At 39.7% G+C, this 15,403-nt stretch overlaps 1 protein-coding gene across 3 annotated transcripts in view; it reads right to left on the bottom strand.

Moving 5' to 3' along the window:
- Nucleotides 1–11,638: 11,638 nt before the first annotated feature.
- C13H10orf88 (chromosome 13 C10orf88 homolog) overlaps nt 11,639–15,403 on the bottom strand; it is a 59,222-nt gene continuing 55,457 nt past the window's right edge. For 2 of the 3 annotated variants that reach the window (XM_077126312.1, XM_077126311.1), the window contains one exon: nt 11,639–12,799. In XM_077126312.1, coding sequence (XP_076982427.1) covers nt 12,565–12,799 — 235 coding nt within the window. In that variant the 3' untranslated portion in view covers nt 11,639–12,564. The remainder of the gene's footprint in view (nt 12,800–15,403) is intronic. The other variant, XM_077126313.1, reaches the window with a different exon arrangement.

Raw genomic sequence — 15,403 nt, 5'->3', positions numbered from 1 at the left:
ATATGAGAGAGAAACCTTAACTGTTCACCATGTGCCTTCTCACTTGAGAGAGAAACCCTGAACTTCATTGGCCTTCTTGAACAAAGGTATCTTTCCCTGGATGCCATTGATTGGACATCTCTATAGATTTGTTTTAATTGGGACATTTTCTAGGCCTTAGAAATGTAAACTAGCAACTTATTACATTCCCCTTTTTAAAAGCGATTCGTTTCAGTATATTGCATTCTGGCAACTAGAAAACTAGTAGAGATATTTAGAAATAACAAATTTACAGATCCTGAAAGTAGATTAGAGATTACCAGGGGATAGAGTGTGGGAGAAGAGGGATTTTTGCTTAGTGTGTAGAGTGTTTGAATGTACTTAGCTTTAAAAAGATTAAGTGTGATTGCAATGGAAAATTTTAAAATAACAGTGGCTAAGGCAAGTTGGAATTTGATTTTCCTTTTATGCTGAAGACACTTAGGTGGTGTGCTCGTTTGAAATGATGTATGTACCCTAGAAAAGCCATGTTTTAATCCTAATCCCATTTTGTAAAGCCATTTCTTCTAATCCCTATTCAGCATTGTGAATTTGCCACTGTGATTAGATCATCTCCCTGGAGATGTGATTTGATGAAGAGTGGTTGTTAAACTGGATTAGCTGGAGGTGTGTCTCCACCCATTTGGGTGGGTCTTGATTAGTTTCTGAAGTCCTATAAAAAAGGAAATATTGACTTCCGGAGAAGATGGCGGCTTAGTAACATGCGCAGATCTGAGTTTCTCCTCCAGGACAGCTACTAGGGGAGTAGAAACGATACAGAACAGCTCCCAAAGCCACGACAGAGATAAAAAAGACAGCGTACCCCATCCTGGAATGGTTGGCTGATTGAGAGAACCCGCTCTGGTGAGATCTCCGAGGGGTGCGGGCTTCACCGGGCAGGGCGGCAAGCGGCCGGAGTCACTCCCTTCCCCCTTCCCGGGCCGGCTGTGAGAATTGGACAGGCGGTGCCCTCAAACTGCGGCGGCTGGCGCCCACACCACGCGCGGCCCCCCAGACCAACTGACAGAATTGGATTGGAAATCCCCAGGCCGCGGAGAATGGCGACGGGGGCGGGCCCCTTCCAAACTCGTGACTCCCTGGGAACGTGCACTCTCCCGGGTGGGCCGCTGTGGCTGGCGCCCTCCTGCCAAGCCTGGCACCCCGGGCCAACTAGGAAATTCGGACGGGCGCTTTCCCGGGCTGCGGCGGCCAGTGACCCTCCCTGCGTTCGGACCCCGGGCCGGCTGGCACTCTTCCAAGCCGCTTCGGCTAGCGAACCTCCCGGAGGGGCGAGAGTTTTCCAAAGTTAAAGGACCCACAGCACCTTTTACTGGTGGGATCCGCAGACAAACGTGTGCCACGAGCGCCACCTACTGGGCAGGATAAGAAAAACAGAACCCAGAGATTTCACAGAAAAATCTTAAAAAACCTTGTTGGGTCCGACACCCAGGGAAATCTGACTAAATGCCCAGATGCCAGCAGCAGAAGATAACTGCCCATGCTCAGAAGATTGAGAATATGGCCTAGTCAAAAAAACAAAGCAATAGTTCAAATGAGATACAAGAGCTGAGACAACTAATGCTGAATAAACGAACAGAAACGGAAAACCTCCTCAAAAATGAAATCGATAAATTGAGGGAGGACATGAAGAGGACATGGGCTGAACATAAAGAAGAAACAGAAAAACTGAAAAAACAAATCACAGAACTTATGGAAGTGAAGGATAAAGTAGAATAGATGGAAAAAACAATGGATACCTACAATGATAGATTTAAAGAGACAGAAGATAGAATTAGTGATTTGGAGGATGGAACATCTGAATTCCAAAAAGAAACAGAAAATATCGGGAAAAGAATGGAAAACTTTGAACAGGGAATCAGGGAACTCAAGGACAATATGAACCGCACAAATATACGTGTTGTGGGTGTCCCAGAAGGAGAAGAGAAGGGAAAAGGAGGAGAAAAACTAATGGAAGAAATTATCACTGAAAATTTCCCAACTCTTATGAAAAACCTAAAATTACAGATCCAAGAAGTGCAGCGCACCCCAAAGAGATTAGACCCAAATAGGCGTTCTCCAAGACACTTACTAGTTAGAATGTCAGAGGTCAAAGAGAAAGAGAGGATCTTGAAAGCAGCAAGAGAAAAACAATCTGTCACATACAAGGGAAACCCAATAAGACTATGTGTAGATTTCTCAGCAGAAACCATGGAAGCTAGAAGACAGTGGGATGATATATTTAAATTACTAAAAGAGAAAAACTGCCAACCAAGACTCCTATATCTAGCAAAATTATCCTTCAAAAATGAGGGAGAAATTAAAACATTCTCAGACAAAAAGTCACTGAGAGAATTTGTGTCCAAGAGACCAGCTCTGCAAGAAATACTAAAGGGAGCACTAGAGTCAAATACAAAATGACAGAAGAGAGAGGTATGGAGAAGAGTGTAGAAAGAAGGAAAATCTGATATGATATATATAATACAAAAGGCAAAATGTTAGAGGAAAATATTATCCAAACAGTAATAACCCTAAATGTCAATGGACTGAATTCCCCAATCAAAAGACATAGAGTGGCAGAATGGATTAAAAAACAGGATCCTTCTATATGCTGTCTACAGGAAACATATCTTAGACCCAAAGATAAACATAGGTTGAAAGTGAAAGGTTGGGAAAAGATATTTCATGCAAATAACAAACAGAAAAGAGCAGGAGTGGCTACACTAAGATCCAACAAATTAGACTTCAAATGTAAAGCAGTTAAAAGAGACACTGAAAAGGGAAATAGACTCATATACCATAATAGTTGGAGACTTCAATTCACCACTCTCATCAATGGACAGAACATCTAGACAGAGGATCAATAAAGAAATAGAGAATTTGAATATTACTATAAATGAGCTAGACTTAACAGACATTTATAGGACATTACATCCCACAAGAGCAGGATACACCTTTTTCTCAAGTGCTCATGGATCATTCTCAAAGATAGACCATATGCTGGGTCACAAAGCAAGTCTTAACAAATTTAAAAAGATTGAAATCATACACAACACTTTCTCAGATCATAAAGGAATGAAGTTGGAAATCAATAATAGGCGGAGTGCCAGAAAATTCACAAATACGTGGAGGCTTAACAGCACACTCCTAAACAACGAGTGGGTCAAGAAGAAATTGCTAGAGGAATTAGCAAATACCTCGAGGCGAATGATAATGAAAACACAACATATCAAAACTTAAGGGATGCAGCAAAGGCAGTGCTAAGAGGGAAATTTATTGCCCTAAATGCCTATATCAGAAAAGAAGAAAAGGCAAAAATTCAGGAATTAACTATCCATTTGGAAGAACTGGAGAAAGAACAGCAAACTAATCCCAAAGCAAGCAAAAGGAAAGAAATAACAAAGATTAGAGCAGAAATAAATGAAATTGAAAACATGAAAACAATAGAGAAAATCAATAAGGCCAGAAGTTGGTTCTATGAGAAAATCAATAAGATTGATGGGCCCTTAGCAAGATTGACAAAAAGAAGAAGAGAGAGGATGCAAATAAATAAGATCAGAAATGGAAGAGGACACATAACCACTGACCTCACAGAAATAAAGGAGGTAATAACAGGATACTATGAACAACTTTACGCTAATAAATACAACAATTTAGATGTATTTGTTACATCTAAATTAACGGGTTCCTGGAAAGGCATGGACAACCAACTTTGACTCAAGAAGAAATAGATGACCTCAACAAACCAATCACAAGTAAAGAAATTGAATCAGTCATTCAAAAGCTTCCCAAAAAGAAAAGTCCAAGACCAGACGGCTTCACATGTGAATTCTACCAAACATTCCAGAAAGAATTAGTACCAACTGTCCTCAAACTCTTCAAAAAAATCGAAGTGGAGGGAAAGCTACCTAATTCATTCTATGAAGCCAACATCACCCTCATACCAAAACCAGGCAAAGATATTACAGAAAAAGAAAACTACAGACCAATCTCTCTAATGAATATAAATGCAAAAATCGTCAATAAAATTCTAGCAAATCGAATCCAACAACTCATTAAACGAATTATACATCATGACCAAGTAGGATTCATCCCAGGTATGCAAGGATGGTTCAACATAAGAAAATCAATTAATGTAATACACCATATCAACAAATCAAAGCAGTAAAATCACATGATCATCTCAATTGCTGCAGAGAAGGCATTTGACAAGATTCAACATCCTTTCCTGTTGAAAACACTTCAAAAGATAGGAATACAAGGGAATTTCCTTAAAATGATAGAGGGGATATATGAAAAACCCACAGCTAATATCATCCTCAATGGGGAAATTGAAAACTTTCCCCCTAAGATCAGGAACAAGACAAGGATGTCCATTATCACCATTATTATTCAACATTGTGTTGGAGGTTCTAGCCAGAGCAATTAGACAAGAAAAAGAAATACAAGGCATCAAAATTGGAAAGGAAGAAGTAAAACTATCACTGTTTGCAGACAATATGATATTATACATCGAAAACCCGGAAAAATCCCCAACAAAACTACTAGAGCTAATAAATGAATACAAGAAAGTAGAATACAAGAATACAATAAATGATACAAGATCAACATTCAAAAATCTGTAGCATTTCTATACATGAGCAATGAACAAGCTGAGGGGGAAATCAAGAAATGAATTCCATTTACAATTGCAACTAAAAGAATAAAATACTTAGGAATAAATTTAACTAAAGAGACAAAAGACCTATACAAAGAAAACTATAAAAACTGTTAAAAGAAATCACAGAAGACCTAAATAGATGGAAGGGCATACCATGTTCATGGATTGGAAGGCTAAATATAGTTAAGATGTCAATCCTACCTAAATTGATTTACAGATTCAATGCAATACCAATCAAAATCCCAACAACTTACTTTTCAGAAATAGAAAAACCAATAAGCAAATTTATCTGGAAGGGCAGGGTGCCCCGAATAGCTAAAAGTATACTGAGGAAAAAAAACGAAGCTGGAGGTCTCACGCTGCCGGACTTTAAGGCATATTATGAAGCCACAGTGGTCAAAACAGCATGGTATTGGCATAAAGATAGATATATCAACCAATGGAATCAAATAGAGTGCTCAGATATAGACCCTCTCATCTATGGACATTTGATCTTTGATAAGGCAGTCAAGCCAACTCACCTGGGACAGAACAGTCTCTTCAAGAAATGGTGCCTAGAGAACTGGATATCTATATGCAAAAGAATGAAAGAGGACCCGTATCTCACACCCTATACAAAAGTTAACTCAAAATGGATCAAAGATCTAAACATTAGGTCTAAGACCATAAAACAGTTAGAGGAAAATGTAGGGAGATATCTTATGAAACTTACAATTGGAGGTGGTTTTATGGAATTTAAACCTAAAGCAAGAGCACTGAAGAAATAAATAAATAAATGGGAGTGCCTCAAAATTAAACACTTTCATGCATCAAAGAACTTCATCAAGAAAGTAGAAAGACAGCCTACACAATGGGAGACAATATTTGGAAATGACATATCAGATAAAGGTCTAGTATCCAGAATTTATAAAGAGATTGTTCAACTCAACAACAAAAAGACAAGCCAACCCAATTACAAAATGGGAAAAAGACTTGAACAGACACCTCTCAGAAGAGGAAATACAAATGGCCAATAGGCACATGAAGAGCTGCTCAATGTCCCTGGCCATTAGAGAAATGCAAATCAAAACCACAATGAGATATCATCTCACACCCACCAGAATGGCCATTATCAACAAAACAGAAAATGACAAGTGCTGGAGAGGATGCGGAGAAAGAGGCACACTTATCCACTGTTGGTGGGAATATCAAATGGTGCACCCACTGTGGAAGGCAGTTTGGTGATACCTCAAAAAGCTGAATATAGAATTGCCATACAACCCAGCAATACCATTGCTAGGTATCTACTCAAAGGACTTAAGGGCAAAGACACAAACGGACATTTGCACACCAATGTTTATAGCAGCATTATTTACTATTGCAAAGAGATGGAAACAAACTGTGGTATATACATACGATGGAATATTATGCAGCTTTAAGACAGAATAAACTTATGAAGCATGTAATAACATGGATGGACCTAGAGAACATTATGCTGAGTGAGTCTAGCCAAAAACTAAAGGACAAATACTGTATGGTCCCACTGATGTGAACCGACATTCGAGAATAAACTTGGAATATGTCATTGGTAACAGAGACCAGCAGGAGTTAGAAACAGGGTAAGATAATGGGGAATTGGAGCTGAAGGGATACAGACTGTGCAACAGGACTAGATACAAAAACTCAAAAATGGACAGCACAATAATACCTAATTGTAATGTAATTATGTTAAAACACTGAATGAAGCTGCATCTGAGCTATAGTTTTTTTTTGTTTGTGTCTTATGTTTTTTTTCTTTTTCCTTTTCTTTTTTTATTATTATTATTTTTTCTGTATATTAACATTCTATATCTTTTTCTGTTGTTTTGCTAGTTCTTTTCCTAAATCGATGCAAATGTACTAAGAAATGATGATCATACATCTATGTGATGATGTTAAGAATTACTGATTGCATATGTAGAATGGAATGATTTCTAAATGTTGTGTTAATTTCTTTTTTTACTTCAATTAAAAAAAAAAAGATTAATGGGTGGAGTACCAACTCCATGGAAGCCCTCTGATCAAAAGTTACCACTCACAACTGGATGGGTCACATCTCCATGGGAGCAATCAAAATGCTCCCAGCCAGCAATATTGAATGAGGATAAAAGGAGATGGCTTTTCTGCGGTCTACCACAGATTCAGACTGGCACAATATGACATATTAAAAACTTAAGACAAATCCATACAAGGGGATATTCTTCACAATCTTTTCTTAATAAGACTGCTCCAGAGAAAAAATGCCCATGATATACTAAGTAGAAAAAAACCCAAAACTGTCTGAAATATGTGTAGTACTATCACATTTAAATTTAGAGTACATGCACTCAAACAATTAAAAATGTGGAACTTTAATTTTTTTGATTTCTGATTTTTTACTAATAAACAAACAAGACATATTTATGTAAAAAATACTAACAAAAGACTATTGTAAAGAAATCAGTTATAGGCCAGAAGAGAAAAATAAAACTTCCTTCTTTATAAGCATAGTTATGAACCATTAGCCAGTTTCCCTTACAAAGCATGTGTTGTACTCAGTGTGATTAAAGCTCCTTTTTAAAGCCACTTTCCTTCAGGTCCTAATATACTTTTCACTCTTTAATGGACTATATATGGAGAAATCATAAATACTGTTCTCCCGAAGAACTCCACGTGGGAGAAACTGACTGCGGGTGACTTCCTCTGTGCAGAGCTGATTCCATTCCTGACTGGTTGTGTGGCGGCACACAGACTGCCTGGAGGAGGTGGAGCCCCACTCCCTGGATGTGTTGCCAGTGCTCTTCGGTGACAATTATGATCTCTACCAGGAAAATCAAGCTGCAGGGCCAGCCTGGGAGGTGCCACAAAGCCATGATCCTGAAAAGCAGTTTCACTAGAACGGAACCTGGATACCAGAAAGACCAGGGAAAACGCATGAGAATTATCTTTTCCCACCTCCAGTAAGTAGAGGCTCTGGTCCCCTAAGGAGGGTGGAGGAAGTCCCCCGGACGTCTCCATGGATGGAATCCAGCTGCGCCTACAGGTAACAGCTGCAGTCTGGAGGACGATGCTAACAGTTGGTGTCTCCTGTGTGGTCTGCACTGGCTCAAAGAGGTCCTGAGAGGGGAAAGAGGTCCAGGGAGGTTGAGAACTTGCCTGATGTCACACAGCTGGGAAATGCAGTAAGGAGGATCAGTACCCAGCCAGTCTAGTTCCAGATTCTGGGCCTTCAGACGCGAAACTAATGGTTCCAAGCTTTATTGGGCATTAGAATCAGTAGGGAAACTTCCAGAAACCCAGATTCCCAGGCTGTACCCCCTACACTCAGACCACAGTTGTCTGGGGTGGGACCCAGGCATCATGATTTTTTAGTGCCCAAGTGGTCCTGGTGTGAGCCAAGCTGAGAACTTGGCACAGCACCACAAGGACTCTCTTAGGGCTTTATGGGAACCGCCCCAGGTAATCCTCTCAACAACCCTCTGGGGGAGACACAGTCTGACCTCCAATGAATAGATCTGGAAGCCCAGAGAAGGCACTTCAGGTGCCCAAGGCCCCACCCTGATAAAAGTGGGAGAGAGACCAAATTCAAGCAACTGGTTCTATAAGCATGCAGAGTGTGCACCTGGGGCCTTGTTAAAGCACAATTCCTGGGCTCCACCCCCAGAGTCCTGATTCTGGAGGTGTGGGCTGGGGAATCTGCATTGGTAACAAGTTCTCAGGTGATGCCGCTGCTGCAGGTCCAGTCGCCACAGTGTAGAACCACGGTCCTGCAGCATTCGAGGTAGACTTGGCTTCCCTTCGGGCCTCACAGAAACATGAAGGGACTTTCAAATTTCCTGAGAGCTGTTAAGAAATGTACACACTATTCTGCCATGTAAAGAGAGAAAGAGAACAGAAACATGGGAAGTTCAGGGGAAGGGAAAGTGACCACTTAACATTTACTGGATACCTCCTGTGAACCAGGTCTGTGCAAGGTGCTTCACGTTCAGAACATTACAAACCTTACACAAGAGATAGAGTAGGCTGTGTTACCCCCATTTTTATAGAACACAAAACTGAGGTCAAGAAGGATAAATCACAGCTACAGTTATGCAGCAGGTGTAAGTGACTAACGAGGAAGGAGGATTCAGGTTTGTCTGCTCTTTGTAATTTACCTCTCAGGCATCTTGCAAATATGTCCTCTGGGGATATTTGGAGAGACCTTGTCAAAATGGGCAGAAGACTAAAATCCTGGGCTGCCCTATACATTGCACAGATGAGGCTGTCTTTAAGGATGAAGCAGAGATGTGAAGAACAGGAGGGCAGCCGGAGTGATGTAATTTTGGCTTTATTTTAAGAGCTGTGGCCATAGATAGAGTTACCTCCACTTTCAACAACCTTGGACCTCAAATGTCAAAGGGGACCACTTCTAACTTGGAAGAAGGTCCTACACAAAGGGCCCCATGGACGTGGGAAACAGGAGAGATGGAATTAGGGAAAAAGAAAGAGGTCTTAGATTCTTTACTATTTTAATGTCACAAGATGTTGGCAAAGCAAATTCCCTCCCTGAGCCTGATGCTTCTTCTATAAAGTGGAGAGAGAATGCATGCCATGTAGTTTGACAGTGATGGTGGTTGTGGTGGTGTAAAGGTGGCTGTTACCTTCAAAGAAGTTGCAGTGAGGATGCCTGTCATCCCTTTGTAAACAATGATGCCATTATGAGCAAATGACTCCACTCTGATAACCCCCCTTTCCTAGCGTCTCTTCTCCAGTCACTAGGGTGTTCTGCCTCACAGTTTTGAACTAGGTGAAAGTTGCAAAAGCAAAAATATTAAAGTTCTTGATGAAACCTCTATCAATCAGCTCCTTTTAGGGATAGTCTGCATTAGCAAGAACTACATCCCAGTTTGAGTGATCATCCAATAAACTCACATTTCCTCAAAAATTCAAATTGCCTTTCTCTTCCATTTCTTTTCTTTTTTTTCTGTGAGCCCATACATTCTCATGTAAACATAAACCTTCAGGAGTATTTCCTGTATGTTTAATGACCAAGGGAGGCTTCAGGAAGGTCACATCTGAGTTGAGCTTTGAACAATAGATGTGTCTTGGACAGTGAGAGATGAGAGTCAGTGGAGGAAGAATCTTTACTGCTGGATTCAACAGCCCAAGGACACAGTGGTAAGAAATGACAGGCTGGAACAGCAGGTCACATAGTAGTGGCTGCTGAGATTGGAAAGTGAGGCTGTAGCTAAATGAGGAGGGGAGTGGAATGGTAGTATCAACAGCTGGGTTAGTTCTTATCAGAGCCACAAACACTTGGGGTGAGTCACCTGACAGCGGTATGCAAACACTCTCTGCACCAACTGACAGAATCCACTGGTGAAAGAGGGATCAAAACCTCAATGTCATCCTTGGAAGAGGGAGGTGGAATAACACTGGGAGAGGAGACATGTGAAGGCAGATGCACAACACAGAAATTAAAACACATCAGCTGCATCTTGATTTAATTTCTGAATCACCAACTAATGCCTTTCAGTTGTTTTAAACTGCAATGTTTACCTTAACACCCATGAGTTGGGTTCTCACATCAGGTTGGCCAGGTGATGGTGCCAGTTGTCTGCTTAGGTATGCACTGGCCTGTTACTACAAGGATATTTTGTGGCTGGTTGATAAACCAGAAGCTGGTTTATTAAATTATCAGTCAGTTCAATGCATCTGTGACTGATTAAGTCTACCATCAACTAATGGTACATCTCCCACAAACATAATCCAATCAGCTGGGTCTGATATAATCAGTTGAAGACTTTTTATTTTGTATGCTGTGTGGCAGGGTCACATTTCATTATTTTTCCATGTGAGTATCCCATTATTACAGCACCATTTGTTGATTTTGGTTTGTTTGTTTTTTTGGGAAATGCATGGACCAAGAATTGAAACTGGGTCTCCTGCATGGCAGTCGAGAATTCTATCACTGAACTACCCTTGCATCCCCATTTGAAGACTTAAGGGAGAAGAGAGAATTTTCACTTTTTCTTCAGCTAGCCTCTCCTGTGGAGTTCATCAAGACTCTTCATTGGAGTTAACTACCTCACAGCCAGCCCCGTGGATTTTGGACTCTTGCATTCCAAGGTTGCAGGAGACACTTTCATAAATCTTATATTTACAGATACCTCCTGTTGGTTCTGTTTCCCTAGAGCACCCTGACTAATTCTACACCTCTGAAAGTATGTTTACCAGGGCCAATTACCCAACATCCAGAGTTGGCTTATTTTTTGTGGCACACAGAAGTGGAGAAAAGTTATGAGCAAAAAGACTTCATGGAGAGTTTTCTAAGTACTGTAGCCTACTTCCTGCTAATGCAGGAAATCTTTTCTGAGAACTAACACTTTTAATAAAGCAATTATATATGTATGTATATATATAAATATATATATAGCAATTATATAAATATATATTAGAAAATCAAAGTCAATACCTATGATTTTCTAAGGTATAAACAGAAAGCATATAAAGCATACATAATGGAAAAATTGAAAAAAATAGTATCACAATCATGGAATACTATTAAATTCATTTTAGTCATTTTATAAGGTAGTTTATGTGTACTAGTTATAATAATTTTTTTGGCATTTAGAAATGAAAGAACAGACCACAACTACTGAATGCTGCAGGACTAAGAGTTCAGCTTTAAGTGAAACAGAAGGAGGTGTTGCCTTATGCCTCCCAAGGTTATGAAAAATTAGGAAGGACCTGATAAAAGTGATATTCAGATCTTCATGTCATTGGAGATAGTGTACTTTACAGATACGACACTTTTGAAGGATGACTGAAATGAACAAGAATTATACAAGTTAGCTCTCATTTTAAAGAAACGAATCCACAAAAATACTGACTGTAAAGCATTCTTTTTCATAAATATAAAACATTTTAACCTAGTAACTAGTGAATAAAGTATATCTATTTACTTAAGACAAGTAGTTTCCAGAGTAGATGCATTCATTTTTATTGCAAATATATTATTCTTTAAAACACAGACAATAGTTATGATTTCTGAAAATTAAGTCTGCCAAAGAGAATTGCAATCTCCTTGATTCATGTGCCTTAATCCGTTCATGCAGAGCCACAGCTTGTCATACTTTTAACATATTAGAATAGAAAGGTCTTGGAAAGAAGAGTTTATGGAAAACATGAAAGAAAGACTTTCTTATACCTTTGGGTTTTTACTGCGAATAAACAATACTATTTCTCCCATTTATCACCAAACACCAAATTCAAAGTAATAATCTTAACAACGGAAAGGCCAGTCCTGATTTTCACTTCCTATCTAGCGCTTCAGTGTAGTGAAACAAATATTAACAATGCCAATGTGAATTAATTTTATTCATGCCAAACATCACATCTAATTATTTATGGGATAAACAATATAAAGTGTAATTGGTGATCTGAAATTACAGGTACTAAATATTAAGTATATAATTTTCCAAGAACAATCAATTACCAAAAGCAAAGCTATCAATCAAATACTCTTAAGGATTCCTTTTCATACCCATAAAACTAGGAAAAAGATATTGGCATAAATGAAAAAAGTGCTTATGTAATAAACATATACTACAAACTAATGAATTGCAGTAGAAATACTTAAAAACTCAAACAGTTACACAACACAAAAGTATATGTAAATTTTTTGCAAGTGAAAAATATTGCTAGCAAAGATAATTTATGACTCTATTAGTTGACTTTTAGTGTACAAGACTGGATTTATGACAGGTGCAGTAAAAATGAACACTGAGGTCTTTAGTAAGATGATGATCCTTAAAGGATTTCAAATACTTGCTTTCTGTAAACTTTTCTGGGTTTTGGCTTTGTAATAAATAAGTAATAAATATCTGCAGTACATTGTATATGTTGATCAGTTATCTTTCTCCATTTGAAAGTCTTTCTCCAGAGTCATAATGTCTTAGAGGCATCGCAGTGGATGGAGAGTTGGGATTTTGTAGGAAGTCCATTAACAAAGCAATCTTATTATCTATGTGCTCCTGGAGTTTATATATTCGCTGATCAATGTAGTCAGTGAGTTTCTTCTCCATTAGTTCCATATTTTTAGAAAGAATCTTCTCCAAGTAGGAGCAAACAGGTGACTCTTCCACTCTATAAGCAAAGAAATAATTTTAAAAATATCAATTCCTAACATTATAAAAAACGATGAAACTAAGCAGCTAATGTATATTTCTGATCTGGTTTCTATGACTGTCCTCTGATTTCTTACAATGTATTTTCAGGTTCTAATATACAAACACACTAGGCTATCACAATCCTGAAGGTATACCACATTCTTATTTCTTTAATTATATAAACATTCATTAAGTATACAAATTTTTTTTGTGTACACGATTTTTCACTTTTTGGGGATATGCAATCAGGAGTATGAATGATAGGTTAATGCATCATTAGTATTTAAGGAATCTGTCAAACTGTTTTCCAGAATGGCTGTACATTTTGTATTCCTAGTAGCAATAGATGATACCCAATTTCTCCTCATCCTCACCAGCATTTGGTATCTTCATTTATAATGCAGTTTTCTAATGACTAATGATGCTGAATGTCATTACATATCCTTATTTGCCATTCATATATCTTCTTCAGAGAAATGTATCTTGCCCATCTTCCAACTGTAATGTTATTTATTTTTTACTGTTTCAAGAGTTCCTTATATATTCTAGGTATAAGCTCTCTGTCAGATATTTGTGTAGCAGTTTGAGGCTTTACGGCTTTAGTTTGAGAATATATCCATGGATTCAAGTTAATCTATTCCTATGAGTGTACACTTCACTTCTTACAGGTGTGACCTCCTGATTAGGTTATTTCAGTTGAGATGTGACCCACCTCCTTCAAGGTGGATCCTTTGTAACAGGATAAAAGACAGAAAAAAGCCCCAAAGAAGCAGAGAGGACCCACAGAAACCAGCAAGGAAGCCACTGAAGCCAGAAACTGAATGCAATGAATCCCAGGACACAAGGACCAGCAAACACAGCCATGTGCCCTTCCATGTGACAGAAATGTTCCAGATATCAGCAGCTTATCTTCAGACCTCAGGTATTGCCCTACTGATGCCTTGAGCTGGACATTTTCATGGTCTAAGAATTATTAATAAATCCCTATTTTAAAAGCCAACCCACTGAGGGGGGCCAAGATGGCAGCTTAGTAACGTGTGTGCGTTTTAGTTCTTCCTCCAGAGCAACTACTAAATAACCAGAAACAGTACAGAACAGCTCCCGGAGCCACGACAGTGACCGGGCACACAGCGTACCCCAGTCTGGACCAGCTGGACCGGCTGCGAGTCTCCGGAACAGTGAGTTCCCCAAGCCATGTGCAGTTCCCGAAGCTGCGCGCAGTTCCCCAAGCTGCGGCGCCTGGTACCCGGCGCCCCTCCCCCACAGGCGGCTTCCCGGAGGGAAAGGAAAGAAACTCTAATAGTAGCAGAGACTGAGTCCAACCAAACACCAACAGTGGCATTAATAAACAAATTCTGACTACTAAAAATAGGCCCCCAGCTCAGGCGAAATTGGTCAAGGCAGAAGTCGCCTATTGAGCTAACCAAAAAAGAGGAAAGGGGACGAAACAGAGCCTCTTCTGTGGCTGTTTCTACAGAGGCTTGGCTGCCTCTGGATTCAGCGGCGGGATTACACAGGCTACAATGGCCCCAAGAATACGCAGAAACAGGCTGCTTTCAGGGCTGTCTCCCACCTGAACCTTCCCCACGGGAGGGGTGAAACACAACTCAGGTGGAATCCCTCTCTCAAGGAATTCAGACCCCAGGGCTTTGCAATTTGAAGCCATTAAAACCAGCCTACAACCTTTCCTCTGTCAACACCGCGCCCCCAGCAGGGAGAGCCTTCCAAAGTTAAAGGAGCCACAACATCTTTTGCTGGGGGGACCCGAAGATAGATAAGTGCCATATACTGGGCAGGATAAGAAAAACAGAGCCCAGAGACTTCACAGGAAAGTCTTTCAACCTGCTGGGTCTCACACTCACGGAAAACTGACACAGGTGATTCCTGTCCCTGGAAAGGAGGCCAGCTTAGACTGGGAAAACCCGGCTGGAGTCTGTAATACCTACGTAGACCCTCCTAAGGGTGGGGAGGAAAAAGGCACCTTACAAGCAGGACAAGAAAGAAGAAAACAAGTACTGAAAAATTACCCTCTGTTAAACAAAACTTAAGCTAGAGGCCCAGAAAAAGCTGAACTGAAGGTCAATGAACAGATAGACAACAAACTCATCTAGCAAGAAAACCCTAGGTAAGATAAGTGAAGGCAATCTCCAGAATAAACTAATTAAGGTAATTAAATGTCCAGACGCCAGCAAAAAATAACAAATCACACCAGGAAAATTGAAGATATGGCCCAGTCAAAGGAACAAACTAATAGTTCAAATGAGATACAGGAGCTGAGACAACTAATTCTGAATATATGAGCAGAAATGGAAAACCTCATCAAAAACCAAATCAATGATTGAGGAAGGACATGAAGAAGGCAAGGAATGAACAAAAAGAAGGAATGGAAAGTCTGAAAAAAAAATCACAGAACTTGTGGGAATGAAAGACACAGTAGAAGAGGTGAAAAAAACAGTGGAAACCTACATGGTAGATTTCAAGAGACAGAGGTTAGAATTAGTGAACTGGAGGATGGAACATCTGAAATTCAAAATGAAACAGAAACTATAAGGAAAAGAATGGAAAAATATGAGCAGGGGGT

The sequence above is a fragment of the Tamandua tetradactyla genome, chromosome 13, assembly GCF_023851605.1.
Source record: "Tamandua tetradactyla isolate mTamTet1 chromosome 13, mTamTet1.pri, whole genome shotgun sequence".
NCBI classification, from domain to species: domain Eukaryota; kingdom Metazoa; phylum Chordata; class Mammalia; order Pilosa; family Myrmecophagidae; genus Tamandua; species Tamandua tetradactyla.
Note: the sequence above shows the minus strand (reverse complement) of the source record. Positions and strands in the feature narration are given on the sequence as shown.